The sequence below is a fragment of the Panicum virgatum genome, chromosome 7N (genome assembly GCF_016808335.1).
Source record: "Panicum virgatum strain AP13 chromosome 7N, P.virgatum_v5, whole genome shotgun sequence".
Classification (NCBI taxonomy): Eukaryota; Viridiplantae; Streptophyta; class Magnoliopsida; order Poales; family Poaceae; genus Panicum; species Panicum virgatum.
In genome coordinates, this window is record NC_053151.1 from 11,015,773 (window position 1) to 11,031,494 (window position 15,722).

General features: G+C 44.5%; 1 protein-coding gene across 1 annotated transcript; it reads left to right on the forward strand.

The window, feature by feature from the left end:
* Nucleotides 1-468: 468 nt before the first annotated feature.
* Nucleotides 469-5,253, forward strand: LOC120680930. The gene is made up of 10 exons (XM_039962504.1): nucleotides 469-970; nucleotides 1,819-1,908; nucleotides 2,049-2,195; nucleotides 2,555-2,680; nucleotides 2,789-2,926; nucleotides 3,529-3,787; nucleotides 3,959-3,987; nucleotides 4,376-4,481; nucleotides 4,563-4,767; nucleotides 4,871-5,253. The coding sequence occupies exons 1-10, from the start codon at nucleotides 582-584 to the stop codon at nucleotides 4,975-4,977; spliced, it is 1,596 nt and encodes a 531-aa protein (XP_039818438.1). The 5' UTR covers nucleotides 469-581; the 3' UTR covers nucleotides 4,978-5,253.
* Nucleotides 5,254-15,722: the final 10,469 nt, after the last annotated feature.

Below are 15,722 nucleotides of genomic sequence, written 5' to 3' on the forward strand. Positions count from 1 at the left end.
TTCTAGCTAAACATGCCCATCCCTTATTCACACTTTAAATACCTTTTTGGAGAAGGTGGATGGTAATTTAGTCTTTTATCACTTTATCTGGTTTAATTGGGTTCAACTAGCTAAATGAATCTTTAACCAGCTAAAATGTAGCAGGGTCATGTTTAGATTATTCATAGCAGTTAAATTTAACCAACTAAAGTTGGTCCGCTATGTGTAACAAAAATGTAGGATATATTGCAAAATGGCAAAATCTACATAGAATTAATTTTTTTTGAAAATCGATGTGGTCGTCGGTTCGTCATCAAAAAATATAGGATATATTGCAAAATGGCAAAATCTACATGTAATTAAATAAAATATTTTTAATTTAAAAATCGATGTGGTCGTCGGTTTGGCGCCCTACCGTATAGTACCATCAGCGCACTGTCTTGCAGGGGCAATAACATAATAATCCATGCAAGAGACAGAGTGAGAGCGAGAGAGGGAGGGAGGGGAAAGTTGAGCAGTCGGTAGCTGTTCACAAAAAAAAAACAGTCGGTAGCTTGTGAGCGACGCCACCACACCCAAACCCACCACCGTAAGCTGCAGCCATGGAGGAGTCGGGGGACGGCAACCGCCGCCGCCGGCCGCCCACACCCATGGAGGAGGCTCCTGTGCGGCGGGGCCCGATCACCCAAGACGAATCCCATTTTGGGGCCGGTGAGAGCGGCCTCAGCCGCCGCCGCCGCCGGCGGCGGCGGCGGCCTCGGCGATCAGGGACCCACTCCGAGTCCCAGGCATCCTCCTCCGTTGCGCCGCCGGTGGACGGCGGTGCCGCCGATCCGGACTCTCCTACCGGTCCTCGTGTTGTTTTTAGCGACGGGAGGATCCACGGTGTGTACACCAGGGAGTTCCTCAAGGAGTACCTCAGCAGCCAAAGTCGTCAGCGGCCTGAAACCCGCTCTCAGGCGCCATCCTCCTCGTCTGCACCCCGCTCCGAGTGAGTTTGTTTCTTCCAATTCCGTTGCCCTAGGCCATCTCGTCTGAATCTACCAAGAACAATGTAGAATTTCTTGTAATTTCACAACAAATCGGTGCTGCAATGGAGATTACAAATTGAGCAGGGACGCTGGATGCAAATCACCATTTCTTGCCACACAGATATCTCCTAGACTGTAAAATTGCCTGAGCATTTAGGTTCCCTTGCCCAGTTATGATGTTGGAAAATATCCTGCTAGATTTTGTTACCAAAAAGATCACTTTTTTTTTTGTTGATGAGCGGATTGTTCCTCTTTGTAATCGGTTTCTGTTACAAGAAGTAGAGAACCATTTCACACTCTAATTCAAAAACTAGCAGATTGGCTCGAACTGCAAGAAACAGCATGTATTGTGCACTGTACTACAACAAACACATAACATAGCAAATACAACGCATATCTTTTTTTGAGAAGAAATACAACGCATATCTATTCTCCTTATGTCTGCGCACGTGACAACCTTTCCCTAGAACCTTAAAACTTGCTAAACAGCAGCCTGGGAATTTTTAGAGGATTAAAATGCTTCATGTCTCTTTTTGAGGGATTCTAGGACTTTTCTGTGTGGTGTAAGGTTCATAATTGCTGGCAAATGTTGTGCAATGAGCGTCTTTCTGTCTTAATTGTGAGGAACAGAGGAAGTGTTGGTTTCTTGAAGTGTTTGGTTGGAAAGCTTTTTGTTGTCCCCTTCAAATTAATGCTTTATCTTTGAAAAAAACTGAACAGACAATAATGAGCATTCCATGGACAATGATCAACATGGTTTGTTGTTGTTAGTAATCTTAACAAAAAGTGCCAATTCCTACATGAACAGTCATCCTGGAGCTGAAGGGGGAACCCGTGTTCGACAGAGTGTTCTCTATTCAGACCGGCCAAGGCGGTCTCGACCCAGAAGACAGACGCCGTAAGGGTCATAATTATTATTCTTTTACCTTTATTTATTTATTTATTTATTATCTGGCTTTTATAATTATTTTTGTAGAATCCTTTCTTCTGCCTATTCTTTTGGCTGAGCAGTTTTGTTTTGTAAAATGATTTGCTCAGGGCTGAAGAGCATCCTGGCATCGTGAGTAGCAGTGAGCTTGGCAGGCTAGTTACAGATTCACCAACATTTGAGGCGTTGTCGTTGATTGACTCACCACCATTAACCCCTCAAACAACTGATGCTGAAGAGTCTGATAATGATGAAGCGTATGTATAATTGTTGTATTTGTTTACCTCCACTGATATTTGTTATCTAAATTTAATGATAAGAAGTTACAAAGTCTCGAAGATGACCTTTACATGTAGATGCTCTAATTAATAGTTTGAAAAAATAATAGACCAACATATGGTTAGTGCGACACCATAAAATCAAGAACTGGACCTCACATGATTTTTTCTGTAATTTATTTTGCTAATGTCTTGAGACAAATGTTTAGTCCTTTTGTTGTATTACAGATTTTATCACAAAAATGTGAACAAAGGATTGTGTCTTATCTTTAAAGAAAATAGATTGGAAAATAGATGAGATTAGTACATTGCACCTAAACATCTTGTCATGTTTATAGGCCCCCTGAACATGTAAGATCTGGATTTGGATTTCGAACATGTTCAGCCCGTCCACCCCGCCCGAAGTGGTCCGGAGGTGTACGCGGGCAGGGAAAGTGGTCCGGAGGTGTACGCGGGCAGGGAATGTAACTGTTCAGACTTATTTCCCCTTTTTTTAATAAAGTTTTTGCTTGTATTGTAGTAACTAGTTATTTTATTTATGTTGTCATAATGTGGTAATATATTTTGATCAGGCTTGAGAAGCATGCCGGTGATGCAAACAATAGCGAGCTTGTTCAATCGATTACTGATTTGTCAAGATCTGAGGCACTGTCATTGACTGTCTCATCTTTTTCAACATCTGAGAAGCCCACAGAAGATTCAGATGACGAGTAAGTACCATCTTTAATGCTTTGAAGTTGTATACTACTATTTTGTTATTTGTTTTTTGAAGTTTTAAATGTAGTATTACTAGCAAGAAGCCTTCAAGAACTAGAATTTAACCAAACATGCATGCGCTGCATAACATAAAAAACAATTAGGTGGCATGCGATTACTGTAGCATAAAAAGTTCAAGCAGTGTAAATCATTTGGCATTAAAATTTGTATACCAAATGGTATTACTAAGTGTATCTGGTTAGAACCAAGTTCAAAACATTTTCTAGTGTAATACTAGAAGGCATATAGCATTGAAGTAGTAGAGTAGTTTTACTGCTAATCAGGGTGCATAATAACACAAGGGGCTATAATAGCAAACATTATCACATTGTCAGGTCACTGTTCACTCCTCTCTATCTACTAGTGTATAATATGTAACTCTCCTGAGTATTCAAGAACAAAAATTAAAGCACCCATGTCTTCTTTTGCTTTCATGAAATTAGAAATGAATTCACTTGCTTCATTTCTTCACTTGATAGTTTCATAACTTTTTGGTCTAATTTTTTAACACTAATATTTTGCTTACTTGTAACCTTATGAGCATGTTTTTCTTCAGTACGGAAGAGGAGTTGCGCTTGCTTGAGGAATACTTTGATGCGCATCCTCCTACCAGCATCAGTCAAGCTTTTGATGAACTTGAAGCTGCAAATCATGCTGCGCTTACTTCCCTAGCTGCCGAGTGGGGTATTGAGCCACCACCGCCATTATCACCACCAAGGAGGCAATTCCTAGCTGATCAAGAACAACAAAAGATGTCTACTGCAGTTGCTCATCATAACCCCCAATGCTTTCTCGTGCTTATAGTTGGTAACTTGGTATTAATTTGATTTGATCTAAGCATTTTCATTTTTATTGTTAAAGTTTTAATATAATGGTTTATTGATATATCTACAGGCTAACACCTGCAGGGGTACTAAAGCCTGTGGTTTTACTTTGTTTTGTCAGTTGGAAGTATAATGTTTGGGAGGGAAACAGGATATGTGTAGGGCTGTAAACTGTCCAAAAACCCCTTATGGTACACATTGATATATTGTACCCTATATTTTTCTTGGGAATTATTGAGATGATGCTGATAGTATCAATACATAGGTGTCATTTGCTCTACACCCATGGGGTCCCCCCCCCAGTGCCTCTTTCTATGATGATGAAATGTATTGCAAGACTTGCCAAATGGTAGTTTTTAATGGAGTTGTATATTTGCCAACATTTGAACTTCACTGTGCAATGGGTGTACTTAGTGTTTTCAAACATCACATTGATTTTTTTCATACGTCCAGTGCAGCTTACTGATTTGTACGCTGTTACAAACATTTTTTGGTTGACAAAATATTTATTTTTGTATACATCTTATCATGATATGTCTTGTAAGGAAATGTCGATCACAAATTTGTTGTGAAATTCAGGCAGGAAGCTTCAGATGAAGAAATTGTTGAGAACGCAAAGAAATGGATGCGTGACGAGGTAGCACTGGTTTTCGAAGACTACATTGGAAGAAGAGACGATCTCAAGGTACACATTGCTATAAATAATCTGATTCTTTTCCAAACTGCAAGAAGTATGTTCTGCTAACTATATATTGATTTGTTTCAGATAGTTGACTACCACCTCGACGAACTTTGCTACCAGTGTGTCAGTGTTGAGGATTACCATAACATTTTCCACCACTATAACTTTACGGTGAAGTTGAAGAAGGTTAACTCAGATGATTGGGTCGGTGCATTGTACTTTGCAGAAGTGAAGCAGATGTTTGGGAGAAAATCCTATTTCTGTTGCCGGTTGGAGCCGAATGAAAATGGTGTGTATGCAGAAACAATTAGGAAGCAAAATGTGATTAAATTGTTATAATACATTTTACTTATGGTGTTCTAATACAATTTGTTGGTTATTGTTCTCACCAGGTCATTGCAATGCATGTCAAAATCAAGGAGTGAATGACCTGAGGCACCCAGCTACTCGTGGCTTTACTGGTGTTGGGTACGGTTTATGGTATCCAGATGAATTTTGACAAAGCTGGAAGCTGTTTAGCCAGACGGTTTCAGATGTTATCTGTTAGCTTGTTGGAATTTGTATGTTGCAATCGTCAAGGCTGTACATTTATGGTCCTTTTTTTATTTTTGTTCATAACCAGTATTTGATGCCTATAGTAGGCAATCGTTTCCTTTTGGGTTAGTTATATGCATGCCATTGTAAGTGGTTAGATTGGGTGAAATACCACTACTATGTCCACCTATTTGCAACCATACTGGTATAATTCTATCTTTATTTGAGATGTCATTTTGTACGCTGCGGTGTTGGTCCCACTATTATTTACCTACAAATTTCTCAACCACTTTTCAATCTCGCTTCAACTCACTACCGGAATTGGCTATTTTGCCGTGTGCACCAAGCACATGGCAAAGGCTTAGTAGGCACACGGTGAAGTTTTCGCCGTCGGTGGCCGACGGCGAACCCCCGACGGCAGCGCTAGACATGGCAAATGCCTAGTTTGCCGTGTGCCATTTCGCCGTGTGTATCCAAGGGTACACGGTAAAAAAGGCATTGACGTCGCGAGGACGGCCTAACGGCGTGATAGAAGACTTCACCGTGTGCCAGGAAGTAGGCACACGGCGAACTTGGTCAGGCGGGGCCCAGCAGCACAGCTCTTCGCCGTGTGCCTAGAGCTTTGGCACACGGCAAAGTGTTTAGGTTCGTCGTGTGCCTCTTCCCTGGCACACGGCGAACAATGGTCAGTTCGCCGTGTGCCAAGACCGGGCACACGGCGAACTTGTTGTTCATGGCTGCCTAGTCCCTAGCACACGGCAAAGTGACCAAACAAATCCTAGTTTTTTTGGTTTTTCACGTATAAAGGACCCCATATCACAACATATATATCACAGGCATTACATATCACATATATATCACAACAAACATCACAGGCACTATGTATCACAACTAGCCTCAAATAACTTCAAACACATCCAAACGTACAATGCAAAGTCCTACAAGTTCACAACATAGCCAGAAGTTCATAAATCCATATCCATAAGTTCACAAGTCCATAAATATTGAAATAAACAAGTTTATGGCTGCGATGGGCCATCGAACGGTGGTGGGCCGCCGAACTGAGGTGGGAACAACTGCTGTGGGAGCGTCGGTGAGATGGCCGGCGACAAGTCTGGCGTATTCGATGCCGCCGATAGATTCTGCAAAAAATGTAAGACAGTAAATTGCAGGTAAGACAAAAACCAAGTTCTCAAGTTATAATCTAAACAAGTCTAAATATGTAGGTCCCCTAAATCGTAAAGTGAGTAATATAAGTCACAATCTCTAAGTCTAAAGTTCTCTAAGTATCTAATACTTATAAAGAAACTAAAGGGTTTTCAAGATACTCACCGGAGGAGTAGTAGGAGCAGGAGCCACAGGGAAGGCGGGGATGGGATTACCCATTTGGACAGAAAGACTTTGAATGTAGTTGTACATCTGGGCCATCTCGGCCGCCTGCTTCTGCTCGTTCTCTTGTCGTATCCTCCTCTCTTCGGCCAACGCCGCCTCGTACACCGCCTGTTGCGCTTGCATTTGGTGCTACAATAGTTCATGGCAATGTTACAATGCAAAGCAAATATATGTACAAAACGAAAGAACTATGAATAAATAAGAAATAACCTGAAGTTCCTGCACTTGGAGCTGCGACGCGGACAGCCGTGGGCGTATGGCCGGGCTATTGGCCGTGCTCCTCGCTCAAATCTGGGAGAGGGTGGGAGTGCTGGCCGTGTCTACAAGGCCATCGCTAATGTAGTAGCGCCCATGTTTCTTGCCTCCTCCCACCCTCATAATGACTTCTCCATCAAGGGGCTGCGAGATCGGATCCCAGTCTGGCCCATGGACCTGTCTTCCCATCTCTATGTACGCCTGGATACGACTGTGGACGGACGGATTGCTGTACGCCGAGGGCGGGTCGTCAGGGTTGTAGGTGACGTTGGATGTCGCCTTGCCCTTGCGGGCCAGAGCCCATCCCACGAACGGGTTGCACTCCTGGCCTTCATGTGAGGACGACTGCGAAAAAGGAAGAAGTTGATTACAAATTATGCTGAATTGAACATTAGATTAGAGAAATGAGTCTATGTAGTGTGTACTCATCTGGCCCTATACTCGTCGTTGTTGAGGCTGCCTTGATGGTGCGCTGGACCTGGCATCAGCAATCGCCGCTGCCGGCCAGCGTCGTGCAAAGCCTGCCACTCGGGGGGTCGAACCACTTGTCCACTATGCGCTCCCAGCACACGGTGTCATTACGACACCACCACGCAGGAACCTACACGTGATCAAATGCTTAACATGTAAGAAGAGAGACATTTAACGATGTTTTTCATCTTACAATAAATTTGAACTTACCTGTAAATATTGCTCTCGGGTCAGCCTCAAATCCCTCGCCTCAGTCTTCCCGATCTTCTGCTTTAGGAAATGTGCACAATAGTTAATGACACACTGGACTTGCGCCTCATAATGCATGTCCTTCACGAGTTTAACGCATTGATTGTGAGCCACAATCGCTGCCCGCTCCTCGTATCCCTCGTCACACCTGTAAAAATCCTGCATATAAAGATGATGGATCATGTCATTATTAACAATATGTTCAATGAATGTGATGTATTGACCATTTTTTGCCGGGGTAAACTTATCCAGAGCTCGGCCTTTACCCGCTCTGCCTTGTTCTCAAAGACTCTGCCGCTCCGATCGAACTGATCGTTGTTGGCGGCGATGTAGTGGTCCCATGGCCAGGCCGGCTCGTACCGTCCTTGATAGTGGACCAGTCCTGGGAAGTGGTCCCTGCACAAAAGACCCAAAATGCCGTTGACCTTGCGTTTGTGAGCACCGCCACTGAGGACAGTCCAACTCCTGCAAAAGTCATTAAGAGAAAATATTAGTTTGTACCGTGATTTTCGAGTTAGGAAATGAAAAAGTAGTAAAAACATGTCAAATTACTTACATATCCCCGCTCGGTCGAATCAGCGGGCGCAAGGCAACAGGTATCGGCCTATCTGGGAGTCGCGAAAAGGACCTCGCAACCAGACAGCCGGCGTAGAGGTATCCTCGGCCGTGTCCTCCTCAGACGACTCCCCCTCCTCCTCCTACGCGTCCGCCTGCCACTCCTCCTCCTCCCGCTCCTGCTCCTGGTCCTGGGCAGGCTCCTCCTCCTCCTAAGACGGCGGTACAGGCGAAGGCTCTCGACGCCTCCTGCCTCCACCCTTCCCTCGACCCCTCTTGGGTCCACCCTTCCCTTGACCCTTGCCTCGCCCCAACCCGGAACTCCTATCGGAGCCCTCACCAGCATCCGAGTGTGGCTTCATTCTTCTGTACAGTGAGGCGACTGATCGTTGAAGTCCGCCGCCCGACATCTTTCTTCAATCACCTGCAATTAAAAATAGTAAACCAATCAGCACATATATACAAAATGATCTTATAAAGAGAAAGAAAATAAATGCGACATAATTAGAAAGTAACATTAATAAATCAATTAGTACGGATCATACATGTATTAGAAATAATAATCTTCATCGGGATTAGCTGGATCATATGTCTCATCATCACTATCACGCAAGTCGAGAAGTTCAAGCCTGTGCTCTAACGGTGGAATTTCATCCTCATTGTCATTGCCTAATTGTAATCGCTCAAGTAATTCTAGGTCCTTCGCATTACGAACCTCCTCACCAGTGTCCTCGTCATCAACCATTTCATCATCGTGTACTTTCATTTCAATCACTCCGGTTAAGTCTATCTCAAAATGTCCTTCAAGCCCATCTTCTTGAAAGAATTCCCCGTCATATGTGTTTGGGTCTATGTTGTAATCCTCATTATTTGAAATAGGTACTTTACCGTGTGGTGATACCTTGTACACAATGTCCCAACCCATAAGGCGATTGTCAGTTTTGCACGGATATGAGAGATAATAAACTTGCATGGCTTGTGGAGCCACAATATACACATCGTCTCCTGGATACACTGATGACTGGCGAATTTCGACTAGGCCGAGATGAGGGGTCCGTCGCACTTCGTTAGGATCAAACCAATGGCATTTGAATATGACAGGCTTAAGAGGTTTGCAACCATGAAATGTGAGTTCATAGATTTCTTCAATTATGCCATAATACTCGACCCCATCAAGGGCTGTCGTACAAACTCCGGAATTTGTTGTTCTTCGATTGGGACGACTCTGCTCGTGGCTTCTTGTGTGAAAGCGATATCCATTAATGTCATAACCGGAATATGACAAGACCCTATAGGCACAACCGTTGGCAACCTGTCTCAATTCGGGACACATAGACCCGTCATTTTGGGCCTGCAGGTAGAAGCATGATGATTTGTCATACTATTCGCACGGATAAGAAACTTCAAATGTCTAACAAGCATGATGGTTTGTTATACCTTGTGCTTGAACCAAGAAATGAAATCGGGGGCCCTTTGTCCTGCACCAAATTTAAGAAGGACGTCAACTTCCTGCGGGGTTGGATCTCTTCGGTGACGCCAGAATTGTTGAGTAAATTTCCTATATAAACGAGAGGTAAAAGGGGTTGGATGCCGAATAGTTAATACTCGAGGAAATAGTTTGTTGAGAACTTACTGTATGTACGGCTTGACTTCCACTAGGTTCGTCAACACATACATCATGATAGTGTGCAACTCTTCATTGAGCAAGGCCTTAGGAGTCGCACCACTTGCACTTCCAAGTTGCCCTTTGAATAGGCCAAGGTTCGTTTCATTTTCAGCTTCATTGTAACGAGTGAGTGGATTGTGCACGCTTGGAAGGGTTTCACTATAGTATTTTGTTGTGTAGTTCGAGACCTCATCCAGAATGTATGCTTCTGCAATGGAAGCTTCTATTTTGCATTTATTTTTGCATTTGGTTCGAAGGATTTTTTGTTGTCTCTCAATCGAGTAGCACCAACGTCCCTGAACAGCCCCCCCCCATCCGTGCCTCATACGGGAGGTGCAAAATCATATGCTGCATCGGATTGAAGAAGCTGGGTGGAAAGATTTTCTCCAACATACAAAGCAACACAGGGGCCAATTTTTCCATTTGTTCAACTACAGCCCGAGACAACTCCTTAGCACATAGCTGGCGGAAGAAATTGCTTAACTCCGCCAGCACTTGCCAGACATGGTCAGGGAGATAGCCTCGAACCATCACCGGAAGAAGCCACTCAATCCATATGTGGTAGTCATGACTCTTCAGCCCATTGATTCGCATAGTAGATAAGTTCACCCCTCTCCTTAGATTCGCTGCATACCCATCGGGGAACATTAAAGTCTGGAACCATTCTAGTACTTCTTTCCTTTGGTGCTTCTTCAGGACGAATTCAGCTGCAGGCTTTTTCCATTTCTTACCATCTTTGGGTGGCAGAATATTCAGTTTTGGTCTATCGCATAAACTAGCTTGATCCACTCGGGCCTTAACATTGTCCTTTGTTTTATCAATAATGTCCATGATTGTACCCCAGAGTGCCTCAACAATATTTTTTTTTTCCGAGTGCATCATATCAATGTTATGAGGAAGAAGAAGATCATCAATGTAGGAGAGCCACCACAGGCCCGACTTCTGAGTCCAGGCATGTTCTTCGCCATAACCCACAAAACCACCACCTTCTTTAACCCTCAGCGACTGTAACCATTCACGGACCGCGACACCTGACATCATCTGCGGTGGAGGTTCATCAACCACGACACCTTTCGTAAAGTTCTTGATGTCATGTCGGAATGGATGGTCAATAGGGAGGAATTGTCGGTGCTTGTCGAACGAAGAATACTTGCCACCCTTCGCCAACCAGATGAACCTCATAGCTGCCTTGCATACTGGGCAAGGGAACTTCTCGTGCACACACCAGCCGCAGAATATCGCATACGCTGGCAAGTCATGCAGGGAGTACATGTACCACACTCGCATTTTGAAGTTTGTCTTTGTAGCTCGGTCATATGTCCATACACCTTCCTCCCAAGCATGGAGCAAATCATCAATAAGAGGCTCCATATACACACTCATATTATCCCCCGGATATCCAAGAATTATCAACGACAAGAATATGTTCTGCCGTTGAAAGATAACTCCAGGGGGGAGGTTGAGGGGGTTAACAAACACGGGCCAACAACTGTACGGGGCAGCCGTCATTCCATAAGGATTGAATCCATCCGTTGCCAACTCAACACGTACATTTCGAGCCTCCAGAGCTTTCATTGTGTGACGCCTGTCAAAATGTTTCCATGCTTCACCATCGGATAGATGTATCATCTTCTCAGGACGGTAGCGTTTGCCGTTTTTGTGCCATCTCATCTGTTGTGCTGAATCCTCTGTCATGAACAGACGTTGGATTCTCGGTATGAATGGAAGGTACTGTACGATTTTCACAGGGATTTTGAGCTGTTTCTTTTGACCATCACCAGAATCTACCTCCAGCCACCGAGATGATTTACATTTTGTACAGTAATTTGCGTCTGCATGTTCTTTCCTAGACAATATGCATCCCTTCGGACAAGCATGTATCTTCTCATATGGCATCTTAAGACTACGAAGAAGTTTTTGTGCCTCGTACAAGCTCTTTGGAAGAATGTGTCCTTCCGGAAGCAGACTACCAAAAACCGTCAACATTTTGTCGAAGCCATCTCAACTAATGCCACACTCAGACTTTAGGGCCAGTACGCGTGCAATAGCATCGAACTGAGAAACATTGGTATGCTGGTGAAATAGTTTCTGTGCCGCAGACAACATGTCGTAATACTGCTTTGCCGTAGGCTCTGGCGGTTCCTCTCTAGGTCCTTCTTCGAAGTGTGCTTCATGAAAGTATGCTAACATGTCTGCGCAACCGGCATCAGCATCATAATCATCGATGCATTGTCTGACTACCTCTTCTCTCACACGATGGGCTTCACCATGGCAGATCCACCGGGTATAGTTTTCCACAAACCCATTTTTGATAATATGTTTACCCATAGTGAGTTGTGATTGATGTATCCTATTTTGACACTTGGTGTATGGACACGGCATTCTACTCTGTCCTCTATCAAATGCCTTTTCCAAAAAGTCATTGACCTTTAGAGCAAACTCAATATACTCTTGTTTGCTCTGCCAGCCCTTGTACATCCACTCACGGTCATCCATCCTTTAACATACGAGCGAGAAATTTAAAAATCGATTTCATATACACGATATCTAACAAACTCTAATAGGTGAAGATAGGTCCTAATCCCACCCGATGATGCATAGATATGGTTGGTTTCCATGATCCACTCCTAGCTGAGACAGAAATTCGGCAGCACCTCCCTGCTGCTCTCCAAATACACGTCCTGTCAAGGAGATTGTGTATCCGGAGAACAACAGGGAGGTGATGCCGAAACTCTGGCACGGATCGGAGTTGACCATGAAAACTAACCATATCTACACACCCTTGGCTGTCCAAATGACGTGGACAATTCGAAACACATACGGTTCCATATATGCAAAGAGCTGCATATTTCGAACCGTATCTCTTTCGAACGGGAGACGTCTAGGTTACGTGAAGCACAAACAAGATAAGTAAATGAAAGTCTGTGATGACTCACCTAACTGTCCTGCAAAGTGACGAGTCAAGAACGGTGACACAACCTCTCCTAACAAAAAACAACTACATAGTATCAATAATTGAACATTTCAGTTTCAAATTCTGCAAAAATAAAACAGAACAGTGGTCGACAACCAACAAACATGCCTCAGATATGTTCCCATTCATTTGACCTTGAACTTGAAGCATAAGAAACCTAAAAGAAATTCATGACCGCCATTAAACCATGTGACACATCCAGCCCAATCTTAACATCATCGCATCCAAGTTGTTGCTTGGGCATGGATGTGTCACATGGTTTCATGACAACCATGATAAGCATATCCATAGAACAGAAATAACACACTTCGACTAACACTCATGCTCAAGGTCAATATATATAGCATATATCATCACAGGCAATACAATTTTCTATCCAAAATACTCTCCAACGGTGGCGAGAGCAGCAAAGTGAGATACAACTACCTACCAACCTACCAGCGGGCGGGGGTCCGGCGGCGTGCGGACCAGGCGGCGCAGGGGCGTGGGCGGGCGAGCGCGGGGTGGGCCCTTGCGTCGGGGTGGGCGCCTAGCGGGCGGGGGTCCTACGGCGTGCCAACCTTGCGGCGCAGGGGCGTGGGCGGGCGAGCGTGGGGTGGGCCGCGGCGTCGGGGTGGGCGCGGCGCGGGCGGGGGTCCGGCGGCGGCGTGGGCGGGAGTCCGACGGCGTGCGGACCAGGCGGCGCAGGGGCGTGGGCGGGCGAGCGCGGGGTGGGCTGCGGCGTCGGGGTGGGCGCGGCGCGGGCGGGGGTCCGGCGGCGTGCGGACCGGGCGGCGCAGGGGCGTGGGCGGGCGAGCGCGGGGTGGGCCGCGGCGTCGGGGTGGGCGCGGCGCGGGCGGGGGTCCGGCGGCGGCGTGGGCGGGGGTCCGGCGGCGTGCGGACCGGGCGGCGCAGGGGCGTGGGCGCGGGTCGGGAGTGGGTGAGGAGTGAGGAGTGGATGCGGGAGAGGGAGTTCAAAATGGTGAGGGAGTGGGTGGTTCGCCGTGTGCCAGATCCAGGGCACACGGCGAAGTAATGAGTTCGCCGTGTGCCAGATGCCAGGCACACGGCGAACACAGCATTTCTATATTTCATGTAAATGAAACTTGTATTTTTTTAAATTTTTCAATATCATTTTCGAAATTTGTTTTGAAATTGAAAACAAGACCTTAAAGTTCACTAAAGAACATGAATATAATTTTTTCACTCATGTTAAATCATTATTTCATGTACTAATAGTTCAAATTCAATTTATATCAATTAAAGTTGTATAAATACAGTTAATATGTTAAAATTATCAAACGGATCAAAAAAAATGCAAAAAATTAACATGAAGTCATTTTTGTTCTCTATTGCCTATATAAAAAGTGTAGAAACCAAATTCAAATTTGAACGTGTTTGCCCCAACTAACTTAACCGCGTCTTTCACCGTTACCCAGATCTTCTTCGGGAATGTTTGAGTTTATAAGCAGCGTACGTGACAAACACGTGCGGAACTCCCTCAATTTTTTACCATAGATTCTATGTATGATAGCATAAGAAATCGACAAATCTCATAATTTTCAGACTTCGTTTGAATTTTTTAAAATTTTACAACTATTCGATTCTACATTCACGAGAACTTTTTGTGAACACCATTTTCGAAATGACAATGTCAACTACGACGTGAGGTCTTACTGTGCACTCAGAAACACGAATATCATTTTTCCAAAAAATTTCTTCTATTATTTTATGTACTTGCAGTTCAAAATTTGACTCATCCGAAAAATTCGTTTAACAGATACACAATTTTTATATATAGTGAACATTACGACAAAAATACCAAACTTTAATACAGAGTACCAAGCAATGTCTCTGCAGTGTAGAAAAAGTTTCGAGTTTGAAAATTCAAAATTTTCAAACTGTTTGCTGTGTGCCAAAAAAACCCACACGGCGAAGTGTCTTGTTTGTCGTGTGCCAAGCTGTAGCACACGGCGAAGTGTCTTGTTGGCCGTGTGCCAAGCTGTAGCACACGGCGAAGTGGCCTGTTTGCCGTGTGCCCCATGCGGCACACGGCAAAGTTGAGCGCTGTCAAACTCCGTCGCCCGTCCGTCCACCTCCGTTCGCCACCTCCGCACGTGAGTGGCACATGCACGAGGTTTGCAGTGTGTTTTGAGGGCGGCATACGGCAAAGATAGTAATATGCCGTGTGTTTGGTTTTTGCCGTGTGTTCCTGGGGCGCCGGCAAAGTGGCAATTTTGCCGTGTGCATGGTGTTTGCCGTGTGTTTTATTTTGGGCACACGGCAAAGTGGCTGTTTGCCGTGTGCCCGTCTTTTAGCACACGACAAACTATTTGGCACACGTCATATTAGCCGTTTCTGGTAGTGACTCCATTATCCAGAGCTTTAAATCACATGCAAAATTTCAACTTCATTTCATACAAATGCTGCTTCGTCTCACGTATCTGTAGCTTCATCTTACCACTGTTAGTCACCAACCTGCTCATCCATCTCACGGTCTCACTTATCTGAACACAACTGAATTGCATGCGCTGCTTCATTTTGCATTGAAAGTTGTGGATGCTACAAACCTATATATTTATCATATTCATCTTCCAACTAAAAATATCCACAAGTCTTGTCATTTTTGCAGCATGACCCACCAAATCACCCCAATGCAATCCTCAAATAAAGCAACAAACTTGAAGCAATCCAACTAACCTTTAAGTTGTCAGGTCACTTGTAAAAGAGATCACATAGAGTGATAGGGACTTCGATCGCATGCTCTAGAAGCTTGACCACATAGAGACCACATCTCAAACAATCAATCCGAGAGCTACCTCTACGCATGACATCGGCATGCTGCTCCCCGAAGTGGTGCGTCAATCACCAAGTGCCATTGGAGAAGTTGAGAAGGTAGGGGTGGCGGTCCTAGGCGAAAGAGAATAGCAGCGATTGAAGAAGAAAGAGAGAGCCAACACTTTGAGTCCTATTGTAAAAATGGAAAAGTTTAGGCAACACGAAAGTGCATAGGCTAGCACATGAGCCTGCCGACATGGGTGTAAGAAAGTGCTCTATCTCAAATAAAGAGTGAAATTGTAGCATTATGGTTGAAAAAAATAGATGAATCAGCATATTATTCTTTGAATCTAGCCAACTATAATAACATGAACCAAATTATATCTTATTA

Excerpts from the sequence above, each read along its gene's own strand:
- LOC120680930 (XM_039962504.1), top strand. The coding sequence starts at position 582 with ATGGAGGAGTCGGGGGACGGCAACCGCCGCCGCCGGCCGCCCACACCC. Across the intron at positions 1,909-2,048 it reads CGACCCAGAAGACAGACGCC|GGCTGAAGAGCATCCTGGCA; the intron begins GTAAGGGTCATA and ends TGATTTGCTCAG. Across the intron at positions 4,768-4,870 it reads GTTGGAGCCGAATGAAAATG|GTCATTGCAATGCATGTCAA; the intron begins GTGTGTATGCAG and ends TGTTCTCACCAG.